The sequence below is a fragment of the Lissotriton vulgaris genome, chromosome 4_1 (genome assembly GCF_964263255.1).
Source record: "Lissotriton vulgaris chromosome 4_1, aLisVul1.2, whole genome shotgun sequence".
Taxonomy (NCBI): domain Eukaryota; kingdom Metazoa; phylum Chordata; class Amphibia; order Caudata; family Salamandridae; genus Lissotriton; species Lissotriton vulgaris.
In genome coordinates this window covers 89,184,693-89,207,766 of record NC_141691.1, presented here as the reverse complement: position 1 = coordinate 89,207,766, position 23,074 = coordinate 89,184,693, and the positions used below count along the sequence as shown (strand labels likewise).

At 42.9% G+C, this 23,074-nt stretch overlaps 1 protein-coding gene across 1 annotated transcript in view; it reads right to left on the bottom strand.

The window, feature by feature from the left end:
- LOC147718411 (relaxin receptor 2-like) overlaps positions 1 to 23,074 on the bottom strand; it is a 321,363-nt gene that overhangs the window by 76,917 nt on the left and 221,372 nt on the right. Inside the window, exons 5-7 of the mRNA XM_086967195.1 lie at positions 12,144 to 12,215; positions 10,766 to 10,837; positions 3,880 to 3,951 (exon numbers count right to left, since the gene is read on the bottom strand). Coding sequence (XP_086823321.1) covers positions 3,880 to 3,951; positions 10,766 to 10,837; positions 12,144 to 12,215 — 216 coding nt within the window. The remainder of the gene's footprint in view (positions 1 to 3,879; positions 3,952 to 10,765; positions 10,838 to 12,143; positions 12,216 to 23,074) is intronic.

Below are 23,074 nucleotides of genomic sequence, written 5' to 3'. Positions count from 1 at the left end.
TTTCTATATAGGCTCAAGTACACTTGTTTAAGTGGATTGTTCCTAAAAATCGCTTTAAATCCAGCATTTAAATCAGAAAAAGCAATACATCGACATGAAAATTGCTATTGTAGTGCCCAAGCCTGACAACATTGCACACCAAACATAGTCATCCTTAAGCTAACAACTGAAACATCAAGTTTATGAAGGCAAAACATTCCAGCGCCTCTCGGTGCCAGCACAATCTGCAGACCATTGTATTCAGCCGCAATAATAGTCGAGATATAGGGGCTGGTGTATGAACGTTTAAAATAGCGATTTCCAAATAGCAATTTTTTGCGAATTGATATTTGGTGATCGCTATTCTTAATATAAGAAAACGTTCTTTTTTAAATTACTGATGTTATGTTATGTTATGTTATTTATTTGTTAAAGCGCAAACAGCTGCCCCAGCAACGGAGCGTCCCGGCGCTGACCTAACCAGTACCTGAGGAGAGGGGGGGAACCAACAGAGGAATTAGATGACAGAGAAGAGATGGGTTTTGAGTTTCTTACGGAAAGCGATCAGATTGGTTTGGGTACGGATGTGAGAAGGTAGGGAGTTCCACAGCTTAGCCCCTAAGACTCTGAAGGAACGACCACCCTTTCTACAGAGCTTAGTTCGGGGGACCATCACGAGGTGTTGTCCCAGTGAGCGCAGGTTGCGCTGGGGAGTGTATGGTACCAGAAGCGGGCGCAGGAGTTCAGGACAGTCAGAGTTGAGAATTTTAAATGCCATGGTTAGGGTTTTAAAATTGATCCGAGATTCGATTGGAAGCCAGTGCAAATTGCGGATGGTGGTTCTGGCAGAACACCTACGTGGGAGACCAACCACTGCTCTGGCGGCCGAGTTCTGGATACGTTGCAGTCTTACTAGTTCAGCTTTGTTTGCCCCCAAGAGTAAGACATTGGCATAGTCCAGTCGGGCAAGAATCATGGATTGTATAATGAGTTGCCGGGTTTTGGAGTCAAAGAATCCAAGTATGGGGTTGAGGCTCCTCATGAGACCCACACACGTAGCTGCCACTTTCTTCGTGTGGGACTGAAAGTTAAGTGAGGGGTCGAGCCAGACACCTAGATTTTTGACGACATCTTTTGGCACGGGGGTGGGGCCAAGCACAGAGGGCCACCAATGATCGCTCCAAAGGGTGGGGTTTTTTTCCCAGGAGGAGGACCTCCATTTTCCCGGCATTTAGCTGCAAGCAGTTGAGTGTCATCCACTGTGCGACTGCTGCGAGGCCATCTCTGAATTTGGTTGCTGAAGGTGAAGGACCTTCTGAGAGTGTGATGACCAGCTGTGTGTCGTCAGCGTACGACACCAGCGTAAGGTCCCACTCTTTTGCCACCACTGCGAGAGGCTGGACGTAGAGATTAAAAAGGGATGGGCTAAGTGCCGACCCCTGGGGGACCCCTTGTCCGATGGAATGGGGTTGAGAGATGTAGGGTGGGGCTGAAACTTGAAAGGACCTGTCTTTTAAGAAGGACTGGAACCATTCAAGGGCTAATTCGCCAATCCCAATGGCCTCGAGTCGTTTCGAGTGATTACCAGTAGGTCACTAATCGACCTACATCAAATATTCATGAAGTAGGTTGAAATTTGCAAACAATTAGGAATGACAGCCATCACAGGGATGGTGGCCTACTGTGATCAGCAAACCGCCAGGTCTATGATTGCTTCCAAATAAAGCATTTTTTTAATGCAACTCCAAAACGAGATGCATTAAAAAAAAATGAAAAGCCTAACTTTCATTACTTAAGAGCAGCAAGTGGTCTGTGGGACCACTGTGTACTGTACTCTTAAAAAATATATTTTGTAACATTCTCAAAGATAAGGGGTCCCTTACTGACAAAGTACCTTTCAGTAGTCGCACAAAAATCAATGTTTTGAGACTGGAATTCATAAAACATTGGTACATACTACTGCGAATCACTATTTGGAAGGGATGCCCTGAACAAGCCCCTTTCTAATATCAATTCGGTATGTAGTTGCAATCTTAAAATGCGATTCCATAACATGTTACAGAATCACAGTTTGGGTTTCATACAAAGGCGTTGTACATTTAGCCCAGAATCACATGCGGTGCGCAGACATTGGCACATAAAGAAAGCAGTTCAGTTCACAGTGGCCCCAAAAACATTACTTTTACTTGATATGCCCCATGAGGAACCTTGTGAAAAACATCTGTTCCTCTCATGAGTGTCATTTAGTCAAAAATGCGAAGGGGGTATGAGTCTGTGAGTTCCAAACAAGCAACTTTGGTGTACTCAATTGTACTCAAGATGGTTAAAATTCAGCCCAATAAGAGTTGAACCCTGAAAGTCCACTAGGACATCAAGCATCGCCGTGCTTTCGAGGCCTTAGAGCCCACAATGGCGCTCTACAGCTCCCCCCTAGGGCAGGCTCACTTTTGGCTGCATAGCGCCAATATAGGCACCCTTGTGCAATGCTGCATTATGGGCTGGATTGTTTTGGGCCCGATTCACAGAATGAACTTAAGACTCAATCCTAAACCTACTACTATTTTGGTATTCACAGAAGGAACTTACTACTTTTGGTATTCACAGAAGTTAGGATTTTGTCTTAAGTTTGTCTCAAGACAAACTTAAGACAGACTTAAGACAGACTTAAGACAGACTTAAGACAGACTTAAGACAAAATCCTAACTTAAATCTGTCTTAAGTCTGTCTTAAGTTTGTCTTAAGACAAAATCCTAACTTCTGTGAATGCCAAAAGTAGTAAGTGCATTCTGTGAATACAAAAATAGTAGTAAGTTTAGGAATGAATCTTAAGTTCATTCTGTGAATCGAGCCCTCAGTGTGGAAAGGGACGCCTTCCAATACAAAACAATCTTTTAAGGCGATTTCCTCTTTCAATGCATGATGCAGGATTAAAATAAGAAGTAACAAAGAGAACTAAAGATATTTCTTCTTGCTAGGCCCCTCTCAGGAAGGTTTAGCAATTGTACGCATTCCCAGGTTTACTAGCTTTGATAAATCTAGGAATGCAGCAAAAACCCTGGATCGATGCATGGGAACGCCCATGGTCCACCCATGGAACACCTCACAGACACAGAGTGACACAACGCAGTGCAAGGGGCTGCGTTGAGTTACATTTTCTTTACCAAGTCACACAAGGCGACACAAATACCAACTAACGTTGTGCTCTGACTGAGCCATAAGAGTGGCACAACCACAACACAAAATGTTAATAAATCTGGGCTGAGTTCGAGTAGCTTAGAATGCTCAGTGCTCATAAACACATTTCATGGTACATAACCTGGACTATAGATTACTTTTAGGATCATCGCAATACATCAAGTCGGGACCTCCGAATATAGTGTACAAAATTGCTTCACATTACTTGACTGTATCTCCATCACTTACCTGGCCAAGCTCTAGGCCTTAATGGTCATGATCTATTTCTAGCCTGGACTTTAGATACAAGCTTCCACCTAGTAATGAGGGCATGCCTCTGTGGTTGTATATTGATGATTGAATTTAGGCCAAGCTGCAAGAATGCTAAAATAGGTGGAGCAAACATGCTTTTAGCCTGGAGCTCCTGGAGGTGATGTTTGCTTGGTGTACAACACAAAAACCTCTTTAGGGTGAGATTGTGCAACTGCTAACCAGGAAGTTATGGAAACTCAAGCTAAATCACAGATTTCTATAAGCACTGGGTTAACACGGATAGGAGCAGGGACATGGTGTTCATCAGTAGGTCATAGTTTGCTCAGTTTTATGACATTTTCCATAGATCCTCATGACGCATCAATATAATTTCAGGTATAGACTATGTTTGAACATTGAAACCCCTCAACATAAATGCCCATGCATTAATTTTTCATGTGTGTGGTTACTTACATGTGAGAGAGATTCGTGAGCTTCGTAAACATCTGGTTGTGGATGTTAGGAATCTCCAAACCCTCAAGGCTTCTGCCGGGAAAAATAAATGCATATTAGTTAGTAATATGATCATTAATGCTCTGGAAGCGCTAGGCCAGGTGATTTAGTGTGAATCGAGCTATGGACCTACTCATTAAGCAAACACTTTTTCTCTGTATAACTCTCTGTACCTCTTTGATTTTTATGTTCACCCAAAATATTCCCTCTGGAGTTTGACCACAGACTGATTTCCCCTGAAGAAGGGAAATTTGCCTCTGTTGTATCATAATAACAGTCCTTGTGCTTAGCAGTCTATACATAAGGCAGTCAGCTTTTATTGATATCACTCAGTCTATCGGTCTGTTTGTCAACGTCTGTCTGTGCTCATGTTTCTCATAGACAAACCACAGATACTCATGTTTTCCCATTGACACCCCTTGATCACCGTGGTTCTACTGTGCTTTTAGCAGTACTTGTTGCAAAGATAAATGATGTCTTTATCAGCACAATCTGATGGGAGGGATTTATTGATGTTGTGGTATCTGGGAACAGGATGAATGGTGAAGTAAATGCATTAACTAAATTACTGGAGTGTTTGTCATTAGGAGAATGCATGGCCTGCTCACATGCTCCTGTTGATCCTATTAAATGGGAAGTGCTAGTACGACCTAGTGGTAATAGAATGAGCGCAGGGTTTCTCTTAACCACAGGATGGTGGTAACATTTATGTAAAATGGAGGGAGAAGATCTCACAATGGCACTCTCTGATCTGGAGGACAGGTGTAGATGAGACAATGTGTGTTTTGTTGGGATCCCAGCACAATCTGAGGGGGAAGACATAGTGCATGTTGTGAAACACTGGCCGCCTAAATTATTGAAGACTGGGTTCACTGCAGTGCTCTAAATCACTAACACACATAGGGGCACCGATGAAACTTTCATCACATGCTTCCCGAGGCAATGACAGTGTAGACATACTAGCTGCAAACAAAAAGAACTACAGTGGGGAGCCCAAAAAGTTCTATATTTTGGCAGAAATTTCAATGGATACCATGGTTAAAAGAGAAAGGTTCTTAGAGATGCCAACGGCTTTACGAAGTGGGACATTGGACATTGCTTTGCAGCCAGTGAGGCTGTAATGCCAAAAGACCACAAAAAAAAGCCATTTGAACAAATCTCCTGAAAGAAGGATGAATGAGTGAGTGTCCATTGTCCTGTGGTCCCTGGTACTTTTGTGTCACAAGTGATCCGTAACAATTATTTCAAGAATTTACTGTACCAGAGGACGGATGAAGCAAGACAATATTTAGCTTCTGGTGGGTTATCAGTGTACTTGTAGCTTTTTAGTTCATTTGTTCTCATAATAAACTGTTCCATATGCCTGGGTTCAGACTTCGCTACCTGTATTCTGACCCACCGTGTTAATGACTAGGGAAACCAGGAGAACAAAAATTGTAGGAAAAACACACTTAGCAATTTCAGTAGTATTTCAGGAGACAACCCACAGATGAGATGAGGAGCCCTCTGAGATTGTAGTTTTGCTGCCAATATGAACCCAAGGGGGCCTCTCCATCTTCAACAGAGAGAGCCTCAAACATTGATTTCCTAGGCACACCTGTCTACTTCTACTGAACTGAAGACCTTGAGTAATGAAGGACGAGTTTAGAAATACTGTGGCAAACCTCTGATGAGAGATTTCAGACCATTGGCAACCTGCATTTCAAGACTGAGGCCCATTTCTCTTATTGTCTTTTTGACACCAGAATGTGTCCATGAGAGGCTGGCTATACTGTTAACACCAATCACACCTGTCCTGGACACAAAAGCTCAGCTTCAGCATTCCCATTTCTAGTGCTCTGAACTCAAGAGCCACTGACCTAGCTGAGCTGCTAACCAACAACCACTGATGCACAGTCCCATGCAACACCATCAAAATGGGCTTGCAGGCCCTCCTTGAATTCTGGTATCAACTAAACTCACAGTGCATAAGCCACATAAAGTACACACAAGGATGTGTTGTTATCTGCCTAAAACCCCCTGGACTACAAACATCTTGAAAAATGACAGAAGACATGTCAAATTGCATACCTAGATTATTAGTACTGCCTGTAAAATCCACAGCAACATTTTACACCCTTTGTTTGAAATGTTTTCTTGGGAAATGAATTCAATTCTTCACACCTGTGAGGCTTTTTAGCAAACTTATTTTAAAAATGTGCCATAAAATGCAAGAATGGCTCCATTTTTTCAAACATTTCTAATTTGCCTTTCTGGAAGAAGTAGCTTTGCTTGCTACCTTGGAGCAATTCAATCATCTACTTTTGCCGGACACATGCCGAACACAACAAGCATCGAGAGAACCTAGCAGGAGAGATGGGTGCGGAATAATACACAAAGTTGTTCACATGAGGCAGGATGGGAACATAAGGGCATATTTCCAAGCCCCTTGCGCAACCAGTGCGTCCCTTTTTTGATGCACCAGCGGCGCATTGTGGTGCCCCATATTCACAAGGCCACGTAAGCCACCCTGCGTGGCTTTTCCTGTCCTTGTAAATATGACCCCTTTAATCGCAGCACTTTGCGTGAAAGGGGCCTTCCACGGGTGTTGCTTGTGGGTGTTCCCACGCAACACTTATGGATCCTGCAGCATTCCCAGATGTACCACATTTCATTAACCTGGGAATGTGTCAGAATCCTACCCCTACCCAGGGGAAGCATATGGATGTGCAACGAGGAGAAATACTTTTATTTCTCCTCGTTTTTTCCTCTTTCTCTGCATGCTGCAGTCTGCAGCACACATAGACAGAGGAAAAGGCCTCTTGTAACTGTGCTTGTGCAGGAAGGTGTTTCTTCCTGCACAAAAACAATCATGCCCGCTATGCAGACCCCCTTGCACCAGGTTTCATGGGTGCCTGCGTTGGCGCATGGCAGCCAATTGTGCGCCAGCGCCGGGTAGAGCTCAGGAATATGTCATATTGTTGTATAGAACAATTCCCTGTGCTTTAAAAGTCACCCAGCATGGCGCAGCCAAATGGCTCGCGGCACCGCGCTGTGTTACTTACTTGTAAATAAGGCCCCTAGTATTTTTCGGCAGCGAGTTCAGACCAGGCTTCCAGAGTTAGATCTCTAGAGGTCTGTGGTACATTGAAGGCCATTGTCAATTGGAAAGAGAGAGGAAGTGGGAAGAGATAATAATTTCAAGGGGCTCATTGCAGTGTCTGGGGCATATACCAAGAAAACCTACCTGGAGGTCTTTTATTTGGTGCACTTGTTGATTGTGCTCAGATGCAGGTTGTGTGCACACAATGTGAGCTTGAATATTTCTCATTCGAGGTGTATGTGATCAGAGTCTTAACTACTATACAATACTTCTTAAAAAGAAGCTGGGGATGCAGGGATAGGGTGTATATTTGAAACAGGATTTGCCAGAAAAGGTTGTGGTTTTGTTTACTTTTTATTAGAAGGCTTGTAAGGTGGTCAACGAGTTAACAGTAGGTACGCAGGAGGCAGATGTATGCAAGAAACTCCTCTGACACTAAGCGGTTTGAGACTTTATAGATAGATGGGTAATGTATAGGAAACTGGTGTAGGTGTGAAAGACGTTTGATAAGCCTTTGAGGGTGGATGTAAATGTTCCTAGATCATGGCTAGGAATCAGGTTTGAACGCAGTAGACATTTGATAGGTTTTGTTGAGCAAATGTTCCAAACTATTTTCATCTTGGCAAAATGTATCAACATTAGACAAATTGTAGTTTTTCCCTGAAAGCTGGTGAATAAACTTAGGGTCATATAACCAAGGCGGAGCTATAAAATTATTGCTGCTTTTGCAGCCGTTTTCGGGCGAAAAGCGGCAATATTTTTATCGCCTTATCAGCAAAGACACGCTATCGCGTGTTTTGCTGATTTAGCGCCCCTTAAAACAACGCTCAGCTTTGCATCTCTAATGTGATGCAAAGTCGGCGTTCCGTGTCTAAATAACTGGAGAAATGTCGCTAACCAACATTTCTCCAATTATCAAGCTGCACGCAAACAAGCAGGGGCATATTAACAAGGGCTTTATCTTCGCTTTTTTGGCTTTAAAAGCCAAACAAGCGGAGATAAAAATATCGCCCTATCAACAACAGGGTGCTAACATGCAAAATCGTATGTTAGCACCTTTTTTCACCACGCTTCCCTTTGCATCTCTAATGAGATGCAATGTGGGCGTTCCAGAGCAAAATAATAGGAGAAATGTCGCTAAGGGACATTTCTCCTATTATCAAGCTTCACAGGGTTACTGTTAGAGACAAAAAAAGCAGCGCTATTCACGGTTAACGCTGCTTTTTTACGTCTGCTAATTTTCAGATTTAGCCATGTAATCCGATGGGAGGTGGATTACATGGCTAAGTCCACCATGGGCTATCAACTAGGATATCCCTATCCTTGTAGTTTTATTGCTGCATTACCAGTATTAACCTCCCAAAATGCCGCTATCGCTGGATTTCTTATCGCCTAGGCGGTTAGCATTGTTAATAACGCGATAACCAGGCGATATTATCCAGCGATAGTGGGCGTCAAAAAAATGAATGCTAAGCGCCCTTAGCGTTCATTTTCCCTGTTCCTTGTTAATATGCCCCGCAGAGAGTTAATGTTCGCGCTATATAAAACTTTATAAATAAATAAATAAAATAAATAAAGTAGCGCTAACCACAGTTAACGCTACTTTCCTAACGCCTGCTTGTAACCTGACTTAGCCATGTAATCCAATGGGAGATTGATTACATGGCTAAGTTCAGTGATCACCCTGCCCTATCAGCAAGATTTCGCTGGTTGCAGTGTGATTATCGCTGCATTTCCAGCGATAATCACACTGTTTTCCAGCTAACGCATGGAGTCCTATCGCTTGGGAGATAAGCGTTGCTGATAGCACGCTATCTCCGCGATAGAATCCAGCGTTAGCCTGCAATAATTATCCTCATGCTAAGAGCGCTGAGCGATAATTATCGCAGGACCTTGCTAATATGCCCCTTAGTTCCTGAAAAATTCTCCCAAACAGAAAGTTGTACAAAACTAAAAATCGTCTCAACTTCACAAAATGCAAATTTTGGCGAGCTTAAGCAACTTTGCCCAGAAGAATATTTAATTTCTAGACCCCTAGCTTGAACCTGCAATTATAAAACGCAGTTAAAAAAATAATCTATGTCATCGGCTGACTATACTTTGTAAATAAAATGTAAATGTGCGGTACTTGTATAGCGCACGAATCACCCATGAGGCATCTCGGCGCTTGTACGAATACCGCTGAGAAACCCTTCCTGACCTTTCCCTGTGAATTGCCCACTCCTGGGCACCCCCAAGGTGAAGCCAGGAATCATAGCGTTGTTGGGGTCGTTGTGGAGATTAAGCAAGTTATTGCCCAGAGTTGCAGAGTGGGACCCATGATTAGAATAGGCACTGAGGTGAGAATTATCAGGTCCGAGGAAGTTGAGCCCAGGACCCGCCGAGGCGGGAATTGAACCCTGGTCCCGGGCCAGACCTCTGTATCAGGGGCTGCCGCTCTAACCATTGAGCCACACTTCTCCACTTTGAGATTGTTCTGCTTGCCATTATCCTGTTAGAATGATGGCAACTCCCTAATGCATCAGTTAGAACTTACTAATGGGCATATTATCAAGAAATGGCGTTAACATTATCGCCGCTTTAGCGGCAGAAAACTGCGGCTAAAGCGGCGATAATGGGATTGATAATATGCCCTTGGGAATTCCCATAGAAGCCCATGTTCTGGTGTGAACATGGGCTTCTATGTGAAATCTCTACGCCGTATTATCAAGCCCATTATTGCCGCTTTAGCAGCAGTTTTCTGCCACTAAAGCGGCGATAATGTTAATGCCGTGGTTGATGATATGCCCCTTAGTCTCCTTGTAGAGAGAGAAGGCAAAGGCAAGAGATGGAGAGGTGATGACGTGGGGAGCCTGCATGAGAATAGCAGTGGGGGTTCATTTGCATAAAGTGGGCCTCTGTCTAGAGTCGCCCAGTGGTTGGATAATGCTGGTTTGGAATGCTATCTAAAAATATTTTTTCCACCACCTTGTGTGTTTTTGGCAACTGTTTGTAATCGCCAAGTGGCCCTTGGTAAGGCACGAGGCGGGCTTTCCCAGTATGTGCCACAGGAAATCATTACCTCTCCCTTTCTTCCCACCGCCTTACTCTCGACGGATGACACCAGTGGCTACCACCCTTTGGACCACTACAGGGGAAAACGTCTTCTTTGGAGGACAACTTTAGATTCAGACCTATCAGTGGTGTTAACAGCATTTGGAAATTATCTTCAGTGAATGAACACAAGGTTTTGCAGCTCTGTTTTTTGAGTTCATAATTCAATGTGGGTGCAATACAGACAAAGATGAGTGCCATCAGAAACACATATAAGCAGGTGTGATGTATGAGGTCATTGTACATACTGCTGAAAAGCATTCAAGAGTGCCCAGGCAGGATAGAAGAGTTCAGAAGGCTTGAAATCTACCCAAAAAATAGGCATTTCTTCTGTAGGGACAAGCTGAGGACCACCACCTCAGCATCTTTGAGGTGTTGTAAATCAATGTTAAGTTGTTCCTTGATAAATATATCCTAGACTAAAGATTGCTTCCTGGACTGGTTGGTCCATCCTCCAACACCACTCCCATAAACATTGAGACCTTTCTCCCTTGTTGGGGAACACAGCATAACCAAAGGCCTCTCATCTGCCTAATGTGATAGGCCTGCTATCAACCCACAGTCCCAGTCAACTTCTGCCTACACTCCTCCCTGCCTCTCTCCCATAAATAAATACGATGACTTCTGTCTTGCTTCGGTGGAGGAGATGTCACAGTATGTCTGCATACTTACAAAGAGTGCAGGTGCCTCAGGGTATCAAACTGGTCTTTGGGGATCACCTTCAATGGGTTGAAAGAAATATTTCTGCGAAGAGAAAAACATTGACTTCTGAGCCTTCAATGACAAGTCTTATTACTTGACCGTTGATGTATAAACCCATCTTGGATGCTGCCCACTGACCCACACCCTTGTCATCATCAGCAAGGACTTAAAACCTTCTTTTCACACAGCTTGACACAAGCAAACGCCAATCACTCTCCACTCTTAAACTTGACTTTTAAACCTGAACTCTTGGAATGCACAGGCCACTTCTGTTTCAAGTAAATTCCCCAGCAAGCACAGAGTATTACGCCAAGGTGATGCTACTTCTGCCTAAAGTGTAGCCTCGCGAGATGATATGGTGTATGCTGTGTGGCGAGGGCATACCTTATGAGCAAGACATCTGCTTTGACAATCATACACCCATTTCCAATCCTTACCAAAAACTCTGATTTAGAGTTTGGCTGGCGGGTAACTCTATCACAAGTATGAAGCATCTCACAAGTGCCTTAATAGAAGTATATTATACCATGCACCACTTGTAATAAGAAGGGCTGAATATCCGTCACGTTTGTGATGTGTACCAGTCCACCAACCCCCAAATCAAGCCCCCTATTTCAAATTATATACTGTGTCTTTTTCCCATAGATTTTCACAGAATTTCTTTCCCAATGGTGTCTGGCCATGGATTTTAAGTTAATTCTTATCATGCCAAGATATGACATGACAATTTTCTCTATCTGATGGATTACTTGTGATCAAGCCAAGTTCTATTTTTGCAATTCTCAGTATCAAATTGAATTTTTTTCCAGTCCAGAATAAATCCTTACCAGTTTTTCTATTATCAACAGTCTCTACTGCCAAATATTTATACTCATTAGCATACGTATCATTTGCAGCTCTAACCCGCGCTATATGGATGAACCATCAGCTTGCGTCGCAAGTGTCTGCATCGATGGATATTAGCTTATTTGCACTATTCACAGGCACATTCACAATTTAAGATTATGTCCACTTTGGAAGTTCCCAGACTGACCCCAGTGTCCCATCAAGTGTGCATTCATTAGGAATGTTCTTGGTAGTAGGTTCTGGTTTGGAAAACTGATCAATAAAATGATATTGGAAATATTTATGATGCAACGCAAAAAGGTTCGTGAGTAAGGCCCATAAGTTCTGCCACTGAATTTTTGGTGGAAAAAGAAATGCTGTATGATGATTACGTTTCACAGATGAATTAATTTGACCAATGTTTGCCAATAAACCAACTATTTAGATAACATTTTGTCAAATAGTCTCTAAGCTCCCATTTACCACGTGAGGCATCTGCTATTAATGCTTACTAGCCACTTACAACAGCTGTAGGTCCGGCAGATCCGCGAATAACGAAGGTGGAAGATCTTGGAGCTTGTTGACGGATAAGTCTCTGCACATACAGAAAAGGAGAGTGGTTAGGGGGACACTTTCTCACTTGGTGTTCAGTGGAATCTTCCATATATGTATATGTCATCAAGGTACATGCATGTGGAGTGAAAATGCTGCTCTGTGCATAAAAATAATATCTAATTTTAATTGTAAAAACCTATCGCTTCTAGGCTAAGAGGTTACCAATAAGGAACACCAAAGCCAGCATAGATAAGACCAACTTTACGCCTCCATGTCTCAGTCTTGGATCATCATTGTCGCTTGAAGAAGAGCGCTCAATGCCTACTAGTGAGGTTTGCATTAAAAGGTGTCCAATAAGTACATTCAGAGGTCCACATATAAATACACCCTTCCAAAGTTTTATGTTGACTTGGAGGAATATCCTTCACTGTAAAAATGCTTACCCCCAGGACTATGCTAGTTTTTATTAGCATGTTAAATTCTTATCATATCCACTTTCATTTCCTTTTACTTAACTTTTGTACAAGCTAATGTTCTTTACTTTAAGTCCTCTCGCATTTGTTGCTAGTTGTAAGGCATATATCTTATGACATACAAAATTAGAGGTGGCTAAAGTATTACACCCTGCTTGCAAAATGGGAAACCTGGCTCTTTGTGAAGATGAGCTGAGATTCCAAACTTCGCCTGAGGCAGAGTGTTGAATTACACCCAAATTGTTGGCGGTAACACACAGCAGATCCCCTAAGCCAGAAAATGGACCTGCTCACTTACTGGAGAAAAAACATTACCAGCAGTTACCTCTCATTCCTCACATACCGAGTTATGCTCAGATAAGCAGGAGTTAGGAGTCAAACGAACCTGTTAGAGAATCTCTCATCTCAGGACAGTTTACAGAGAGACCTGACCCATACCGTGAAGTCATAGTTGGTACTTCACCTACGCTATTCAACTGCGCTCAGAATCTGGAACGCTCTCCTACCCGAGATAAGATGCAACCGTTCTACATACCTCTTCAAGAAAGAAGTACGAATTCTATAACTCAGCAAATCCACCACGCCCTGAGGACTTACCACCCTCTCCACTTGATCGGCCTCTTCCGCACCTGCCTACGAGTCTTGCATTATTCCCTCTCCTACGTCGCTCCTTCTTTTACACTATGGGCCATATTATCAAGAAAGGGCGATACATTATTGCCGCTTTTATCAACAGGAAACTGCCGCTAAAGCAGCGATAATGGGCTTGACATTATGCCCTTGTGAATTCACATAGCAGCCCAGGGTAACACCAGACCTGAGCTTCTATGGGAATTCACAAGGGAATATTATCAAGCCCATTATCACCGCTTTAGCGGCAGTTTCCTGCCGATAAAAGCGGCGATAATGTATCGCCCTTTCTTAATAATATGGCCCTATGTTCCTCCACCTTCAGACTACATTCAGACTGGGAATTATGTTAGACTATGTCTTCTTATCTCTATTCTACCCATCTGTGCATGCAATTAATGTTCTCCGTGATACATGTTATGTATAATAGATCAGTCTGTACTATATCGTTATTAATATTTGTCTGTTTTGCTTGTCCTTTAAAGCGCTCTCTCACCCAACAGACGTTGTTCGTGCTGTGTAAAACGCTAAATAAATAAATAAAACTACAACTCGTGTATTGAATGAATGAATGAATGAATGAATGAATGAATGAAGCAATACTTGTATAGCGCTATCTACCCGGAGGCCTCGTAGCGTAGTATTAAATTGCAATACCCCAGCAATACTCAAATAAATTAAAAGAAAGGTTAAATAAGCCTGACTCATTTTTCATCACACATTTCTATTGTTAGTCTCCCTAAATTCTAACTCGCTAACTAAAAGCATGGTGGCACACGTTCTTTTCAATATGTTATATAATGTCTCCCCGTGGATGTTATGGTACCTTTGGGCCGAAAGTTGTGACTCCAAAATTCAGCATCCACTTCAGCAAAAAGCCTGTGTGTCTTACATTGTGTATTGCTTAATCTTTAAGACAAGTATATACTACTTGTAGGATCAACCAGGTATGACCCCAACAATTTAAGGGTAGCACAACACTAGGACACCCATGTAATGCGAAGTGCAGATTTCCTAGAGTTTGCACCCAACCTGTGTAATTTAAAGACACTCTTCCTTTTTCTGATCCTAGGCGTCTTCCTCGATTCTGAAGCATTTTGGTTTCCCGTAAGGGACTTCTCTCAGTCCCAGGAGTCTCTTGAGACGCTGTGGAAGTTCTGCCGGGGGACCACTACCAGTACCATCGGGGCATGTAGAAGGAGTGAGTCAGGGCTTCCACAACTTGTTTAATAGACACTTAATTAAGGCTCCCAGGTTTCCGTTGTTACTTATTTTTACAGATAAATACAGACAGGAAACAATGTGTTTCCTATCTGTATTTATTTTTAAAAGCAGAACAAGGCTAAAAATTGTGATTCTAATGAGTAACTTTCCATGTTGTCTGCTGTGAATTCCAAGACTACAAATGAGTAGAGAGACAGCATGGGGAGTTACAAAAACAGGTGACGAAATCTTTAAATACAGGCATATGTTAAAATATAGTTGTAATACATTTCTATTATTTACCTGTGGTTGCAATGTTTTGCTATACTTGGCTGCTGAATTTGCTAAGATGATGAGTGCATGCTTATCAGTTAAATAATGTGGAAATGTACCCATTTTGACTCCAATTATGCGCAAACCACGAAATAAATATGGATAAATACTAATAAGATGGACAAAAAATAAATATGCATAAATGCAGACAAAAATGTTTAAAAAAAATACCATAACACTGGGAGCTTTACACTTAATATTCATGGGAGAGACTCCAAGGAGCCTTGAGGCACTTGTATATCTGAAAGGTTATCATCAATCTCTGTATAGAAGGAAACTATTAACTTGTGACAGGTGTTTAGGACTGATATGCAAAATATGCAATAGAGGTAAAACATTCAAACAGAAATAGCAAAATCTACACAGTGGTCTGTTCCTATGTATGGAGGCCCAATTTAACATGCAATATATAGGATGAAGTATACATATGCCTCTATCGAAATATGAACCGCAGTTTAGTAGAAGATGGAAAAAAATATTGAATATTCAGACACCTCCTAAAATACTAAGAGGCTTATCACAAGTTCCCTGTTGAGTCTGGCGGGGTGATTCCAGGGTGGAAATTATCAATCCCGGTGATATCTCCTCATCAGATAATGAGGATTACAAGCAGTGCTTAATATGAGCCAGTGGATTCTGGTTCTCAGCACCAGTACTTAATTGTCAACACCAGCACTTGTGACAGTCTGCCACAAGGTGGCGCTGTCTGGCTAATTTAGAGATGACCACAACAACAGGTAATTATTGATTCAATATGCATTATAAATGACTATTACCTGCCGCTTAAAACATTCTTGTAGCTTTGGGGGTCTGAGATAGTCTGAACTGTCACACTTGTAGGAGTGTGATGGTTATTAGTTGTGTTGTTAGTATCATTGGCAGCGCTTTTTGGGGTAATGGATGTGTAAGCTGGAGTGGCTTCCTGACCAGAGCACTGGCACTTACTTTTTTTTTTAAAACAAATTAAGACTGTTACTTCTCCCAGAGAGGAAAATAAGATGCAGGCCAAGTTGGGTCCATTCCCATTGGTTCCCCCCTCTTGTTGGGGAAATAACGGTCCCAGATCTGCAAATATTTACCACCGGCTTGGAGCAGGGGATAAGTGCTGTGGGGACTTTTTCTCTTTCCTGCGTGGGGGTGGAAGAAGGGTGGGGCGGCAGAAGGGAAAGTGTTCTTTTACTTCAGCTGGGGGGGTTTCTCCTGCTACCTCCTTTTTGAAATATGGGGACGTGCACAGCAGCTGTCTGTAACACCCGCACCTCCACCGATGTCTCCTGGTCTGATGGACCCGGACCTTTAAATTAATTATCGGGTCCAAAGTGTGAAGACCTGATAATGGCAGCCCGGAGACACCGCACAACTTGTAGTTGCCTGGAGCGCTATCACTTCCGGGGCGGGCTATAGGGCCGCAGGGCCTAATGAAATATGCAGAGGCCAAGCCTAGCAAAAATATGGGCAGAAGTCTGCCTAGAAACGGCAAGTAGAGAACAAAATATTCACACGGGCCTACTGATGTGCCAAGGAATAGTAAACTATGCGGATAAATGTATTCAATTATTATGCATGAAGGAAGAGTGAAATATATAAATAGGAGAATGGACAAAAAGGGCTGGTCAACTATGCAATTCTGTCTAGCCAAATATGCACAGAAGCCTAGGTAGATTTGCAAGTAGAGTTAGATGAATATCAACAGGGTGGTAGGTAAGAACAAGAGTACTGGATAAAGTATATAGCAAAGACTGTAGTGCAACGGTAAGAAGATGTGGCATTACAACCAGAGCTGCCCACTTTGGAAACGGGCAACCAGGTTCAAGTCCTGGCATTGGTTCAAGAACCTATGATTCTTGGCAAATTACTTTATTTCCCCTTGGCTAAAAATAAATATACAAAAAGCAATCTGAGCTTGTGTAGTGTAGTTGTTGTGCACGTAAAGCGCTCTAATTCACTTGTGCCGAGTTCGCGCTATTAAAAGTGCCAATAAGAAATAAATCTAGTGCTTGCAGAGGCCAAATAGTTAAAGGGAGACAAAGCCGGAACAACTTAAGAAACTGTCCATTCCATGTGCAGCCCAGTCAGTCAAATACTTTTATTCGACTAAAAGCCATAAAAAGATAAAACACAAGATACGTCCAAACAAATAACCAATATAAAATCATGAAGAATTAATAAACGAGAAATCTGGTCAATCTATAACAATCGAACCAGAAATTTGATTATATAAACCTATACAAGGTAAACAAAGCAAAAACAGAAACTCTAGCCTTAAGTGCATGATGAAAAGTGCGAGTTTCTCTGAAAGATTCTCCTCTCTTCTAATTCTAGGTGCTTTTCGGACAGAACTTATAACCGCTAGGCAGCCATGCTCTGGGGCAGGTTTACAACAGAAGTAGCAGAGAGCGGCGTTAGCCTTCTTGGCCTAATGACGCGCTCCGTCACTTCTGAAATGCAGGGCTGCACCATATTTCTACAACCCTCCATCGTACTCTATTGACGTTCCGTGGCGGATTTATTTCAATTCTTTTCGAGACAATTGATCATCAACCTAAACTGGACTAACTGCCAAAATCCTTTTACTGCTTCGCTAAATTCGTTGCAAGTGTACCTCATGCACAATTGATTTACTTCTGTGCCCGACCTCAACGCTACTATTCAAAAGTGCCGGTGCCGTCAAGAATTTTTAATTGACGTGCTTTTGATGTGAAAAAGGGTCATCAATTGTATATACCACTATGTTGTCCTGATGATGGTCTTAAGAATAACCGTAATAAGACCGAAACGTCGACTTGTTCAGTCCAACTCTGCTTAGTTTGTCTCATGTCATCTTTTGATTTTCTTCTGACTTTGAGTTAAAATCAATCAACTACTGTGACCCAGCAGTCTGGACTCAAAATTTGGATATGTCCAAGGATAAGCAACCAAGGCCTTGAATATCCTTATTATATCTATGTATGCACCCTATTCTTTATGATTGTTCATTGTTTTTGTACAGAAATTTATATATTTTGCCTTGAAGTTCAATAATAACTCTCAGACAAAAAAAACCCTGGTTTCACGTTTTATTGATTATTCGTGTTTAATTTGGATGTTAGTGTGGTAACATCTTGTGTTCCTTTTTTAGGAACGTGTTTCCTTTGAATTAAATTTAACAGCCACTGATCAAACTCAGGCTTAGGTACTGTGATTAATCTTAAACAAGTCCTAATGGTGCTGTAAAAATCTTAGAATAAACAAAACCCCTTGCTGGCCATTTTCTATTATAAACTTTGCCCGAGCCCGCAAGGGTATATTGGGTTGCTCACCTTTTTGTACATTGCACCATATTTCCGGCAATATGGTCCAGTGAGTTTCCCTTTGCGCTGGCACTAAATTTGGCAGATCAATGCCAATGCAGACACCCTTGCACCTTAGTGCAAGAGTGTCTGCGTTGCAGGGAAGATTGTTTATGTGCAAAAAGGTGTCCCTTCCTGCACATAAACAATCTTTAAATGGTTTTTTGTAACTTCTATGTGTGCTGCTTAATGAAACTAACAAAATATTGTGTGGCCTTTAGAATTTTAAAGAGTGACACCACCCCAGTAACAGTCATTGCTACAAGCAAATTCTTAACCCCTTCTGTGCTGCGCGGATTTTGCCCCGGTGCTGAACGTTCCATTGGGGCTATGGAACCATGACGGAACGGTTCCGTCATAAGCACAGGCCACCTTACGCTCATGACGGAACCGTTCCGTCATGAGCATGGAAGGGGTTAAGGGCAGTATGGCATAAACGTGGCAGACTACTGACTGTGCCCCCAAATGACTAGGTCAAACTTTTTAATTACTCTTGTATCTTAATCATGCTTGTGAGAAGTTGGCCTAGCATGTGCTGTTCACTATTCTAGTGGGCACCAAGCACCAGTCCAAACGACCCTTATTGATGGTAGGTTTAAAGACAACCTTTATAGAAAGCCATCCTAGTGGTAGCTGTGGAGAGCAGCCTTCAGGCCAAGTCTTGAAGGAATGTAAAGCAGCTTTTTTTACCAATCTATAATCTCATGAATGACCAAATAAAAGGAGAACCACACCAGGTATATGTATAAAATATATGTATTTATTCTAAACACATCCTCTAGTCTATTTATGAGGCTAGAGGCAAAAGTACATTCAGTAAACTTATTTAGCCCACAGTAAATTAGCACAATATACGTTGAGCCCTAGGGGCGTACCAAACCATATATTAAGAAAGTGGCATAAAAACCACGACTGACATAGAGACAAGGCCTACAGCCTTTAGAACCGCTGGGGCCACCAGGAACCACCCTAGGTAGCGACCCACGGAGGACACGTGCAGTGTCTAAGCACAGCCGCGAATCACCATTAACTTCTACGGGGTAAGTCGCGGTTGGAATTTTAAAGATTAAGGACACTTAGAAGAGGACTTGGAGTAAACCGCTTTAGAACTGGGCAGTTTTAGAGTCAATACCCATGGGAGCACCGAAGTACTCGAGTTACCTCACCCAGGGATGCCAGGTGCATAGGTGTCTTTAGGTGTCAGGTTTCGTTGGCAATTTAAATGGCGAGCTGCTGCAAAGTGCTGCTGGCGACCAAGTTGAAAGTATCTGGGTGGATTCAAGGGTGGATCGTTGATGTGAAGAACCTGAAAGCAGAGGGGACAGAGTCTCTTTCACTAGCCAGTGACCAGGAAGGCGATGAACAGATGCCCACCAATGTTGGGTGATTTCAGGTGACTTGACTTTTCAGCCACGAGGACCAGGAGGTGTTGAGGATGATCAGGAGTTGGATTCGAGCTGTCCCACGAAGGATGTCGAGTGTTCCGGTCTTGGTTTCTGGATTGGACCCAACAAGCCTTGGCAACAGCAACCCATGAAGCAGAGACTGGCTTCGATGCAGACCAGCAAGGTCTGAGGGACTCACCACTTGGTCGGTAGTCAGGGCATGTCTGGAGCAACCAGGAAAGCCCAAGAAACTGAAGCGTTACCTTCATGGGGACCCACCAGTCAATGGACCAGGATGGCGAAGGAGCCTTGAGTGGAAATGCTAGAAGTGGGCACACAAAACACTCCTGGAGTGTAGACCCACAATCCTCAGTGCAAATGGTGTTTGGGGCTTAGACTACAAGTAGCCCAATGCACAACTTCGGGAAAGCTCAGGAATTGATGCACTAGCAAATGTGCACGGTGTCCAGGAGTTCTGGTCCCACGTCACTCGTGAGGGCTGCGGGTCTCAGCTTTGCTGGGATCTAAGTCTGGAAGTACATGTCCTGAGTCGCAAATTCATCGGAAAACTTGAAAATGCAGACCAGCAAGATGCCTATTTGGTGCCTTTTTGAACAGGGGAGTCACTCCATGACCCCAAGGGCGATTCTTCCGTCTTCTAGTCATGCGGAATGTCTAAGTTCCAGGATATATGTTGCAGAGTTTCATCCAGGTGTAATCTGAAGTCCTAAGGACTGGGGTCCCATACTTATACTAAGTTAGGGGGTTGGACATACTCCTGTGACCCACCTATGGGAGGGTCAGGGAAGAGGGGTGGTCACACCCATTCTCTTTGTCCAGTTTCGCCCCACAGCAGGGGCTCAGTGCCCCAGCAACCGGTTTGAACTGGGATATGCACAAGGACAGTAAGTGTGACGCCAGCACTGTCTGAAAAGCATTCTCTGAATGCACCCACCCAGCCCCAATACACTACAGCCTGTCTGGGAGGTGGTTACCTCCCTGTGACAGGAAATCTATTGTCCAGGCCTCCCCTGCCAGAGTTTCGTCCAACAGCAGGAGGTCAGACTCATGTCTGTGGCTGCAGCATCCATTTTGTGATGCCAGGGCTTTTTAAAACTATTACTGGTTAAGTTAGTGTGTACATGTCTTCTCCCTCTAGAAGGGTGGAATTCTACCCCCACTGCCAGGACTGCCGTGGGAGGTGGGGGGTTAGGATACCAAAGTGTTTGACTGTTTGACACCAAACACAACATGTTTCCATTCAGCCATTCCACAGTTACCATTTACCGCGAGGTTATAATGCACTTAAGAGTATATGGTCTGGCTGCATCACAGAACAGCCTCAGAGAATAGATTCCGAAAGCTGCAGAGCGGTCCTGCTTATGCATGGGCACCCTCTCACACAAAACCAAGCACTCTGCCTTCAGGATTGGTAAGGCCTGCCATAGGAGTGACTTATAGGTTTATGTGTGTCAGTGATTAAAGGTAGATATGGGTAACCTATATCTTAGTATTGGGTGCATGCACCACCTTACCCAGGCTGCAGTATCAGACTTGTGGTTCCATTTTGGAAGGCTTCCCAGGGGTGGCATAATACATGATTCAGCCCCTGATAGGCCTCTGGGGTACCTATGCCCTTGGTACCTAACGTACCATATACTAGGGACTCACAAGGGTCACCCAGTAACGAATCTGGAGCGTACCTAAAGTACATGCAATTATTTTAGAGAGGAAGCAGCTAGGCTGGGACCCTGAATAGCAGGATCCCAGCCAAATTAGGTCAAAAACCACCAAAACACGAGGAAAAAAGTGGGGGCAAACATGCAGTCAGATTCCACATTCCTACAATGCTTATTTCATACATACAGTTGAAAGATAATTAGTATGTGTTTTTATGTACTTTCTGCTTAATTTGCACATAGCTCTGCCTGATTACTGCTTCTACATTGCACATAAGTAATGGCCAAAGAAAAGGAATTCTGAATAGTATTGCTTCTTTTGAATGAATTTAGCCTTGACATTTTTTTTAAATGATTTTACAATGTATTTTTTGCAATGTTTTGTACATGTGCACTTTGATGGTACTTGCTACCGAATGATGTATATTACTACTACAACTACTAATGCAGCACACATAGAAGTTGCAAAACGTCTTTTTTGTAGTGATTGTTTATGTGTAGGAAGGTGTCCCTTCCGTCCCAACCGTAACTATATCCTCCAAAAACGTCAGTCTAACTTCCATTCGGACAATAAGGCTGGCAGTACTTTTGGAAGAAGACAACAATCTACACAGAAATTTGTTCTCTATAATTTGTAAAATTCCCGGAGAAGGGTAGTCCCAAACGTCAGCCCTGTACATCTCAAAGTAAAACATTTACTTTTGTAGAATGTAATGAACTCCTTAATGAGCTTTTGGCAAGTTTAGGAAATGTAAAGATTGCATCTACAAACCTGGCAAATTTACAGGCTCTCTGACAACAAAACCTCAAGATAATTAAAATTCCACACTTTAGTAATTAGAATTCCGTCTATATTGTGTGTGCAAGAGCAGTTTTTTTTTGGTCCACAGATCTTTATATATGATTTCTGATAGTTAATTTTCAAATTTAGTTCCCCCATAAAATCATTAAAAGAGTCAAGAAGCAACTGCAATCCGTTAGCGGCTCCTCTGGTATGACAGGTACTGTATGTATTAAAAATTAACAAAACAATTTTTAAAACATTAGATACCGAAATTTACGCAGAAAGTACAGATACATTGATAGACAGATGTTGTTCCAGGGTTAACCTTAACACAGTCTAGTACAGAAGACACTCTTACCTTAAATCTATCAATGCATGTATTTACTTTCTGCGTGTCCCATCCAGAGCCTACGGCAAAGTCAATGACTGGCAGCTCCCCCGGTCCCAGTGTACTACCAATAGTACTCCCGGAGTAAGGTTGCGCAGGGGGTACAGCTTATGGGACGGATACTTCCCCCGGGCTCCCCCTACGCGCTATGCCTTAAACTTCATTACGGGGGCCGCAGACTTCTGCGTATTGGTGCCTTGATGCAAATGCGCATGTGGGGGTGGCCCCAGGCCCACTGGGAAGGATGACTCCCCCTGGCCCACGCACCCCAACAGCCTACTTACCAGCTGTCACTACCCCTGGAGTTACATGGTGCTGACCGCTAAGGACCGAAGACTATGCTTACCAATCTTGACCTTACCGCGTGACCAGAGACACCACTAAAATACGACAATATGTAACTGCAAGAGAAATTCAAACCTCATACTTTTATTTATACATTAATACAGAATTATTCACATTCAATAACTTTGTTACCTGAAAATAAAATGGTCAAAGGGAAACAAAAGACAATTATCCATAGTACACAAAACAAAACCTTATAACAAACTCTGCCTTTAGGGGATGGTGGGTGGGAAAGAAAAAAAAAATTACTGGCCCGCAGCCGCCCGGAGGATGTTCTTGTTCGACTGTTCTGCTCCTCACTTCCCCCTTATAAGGAGGGCGCCCAGGTTGACCGGACCAGACCGGTCTAC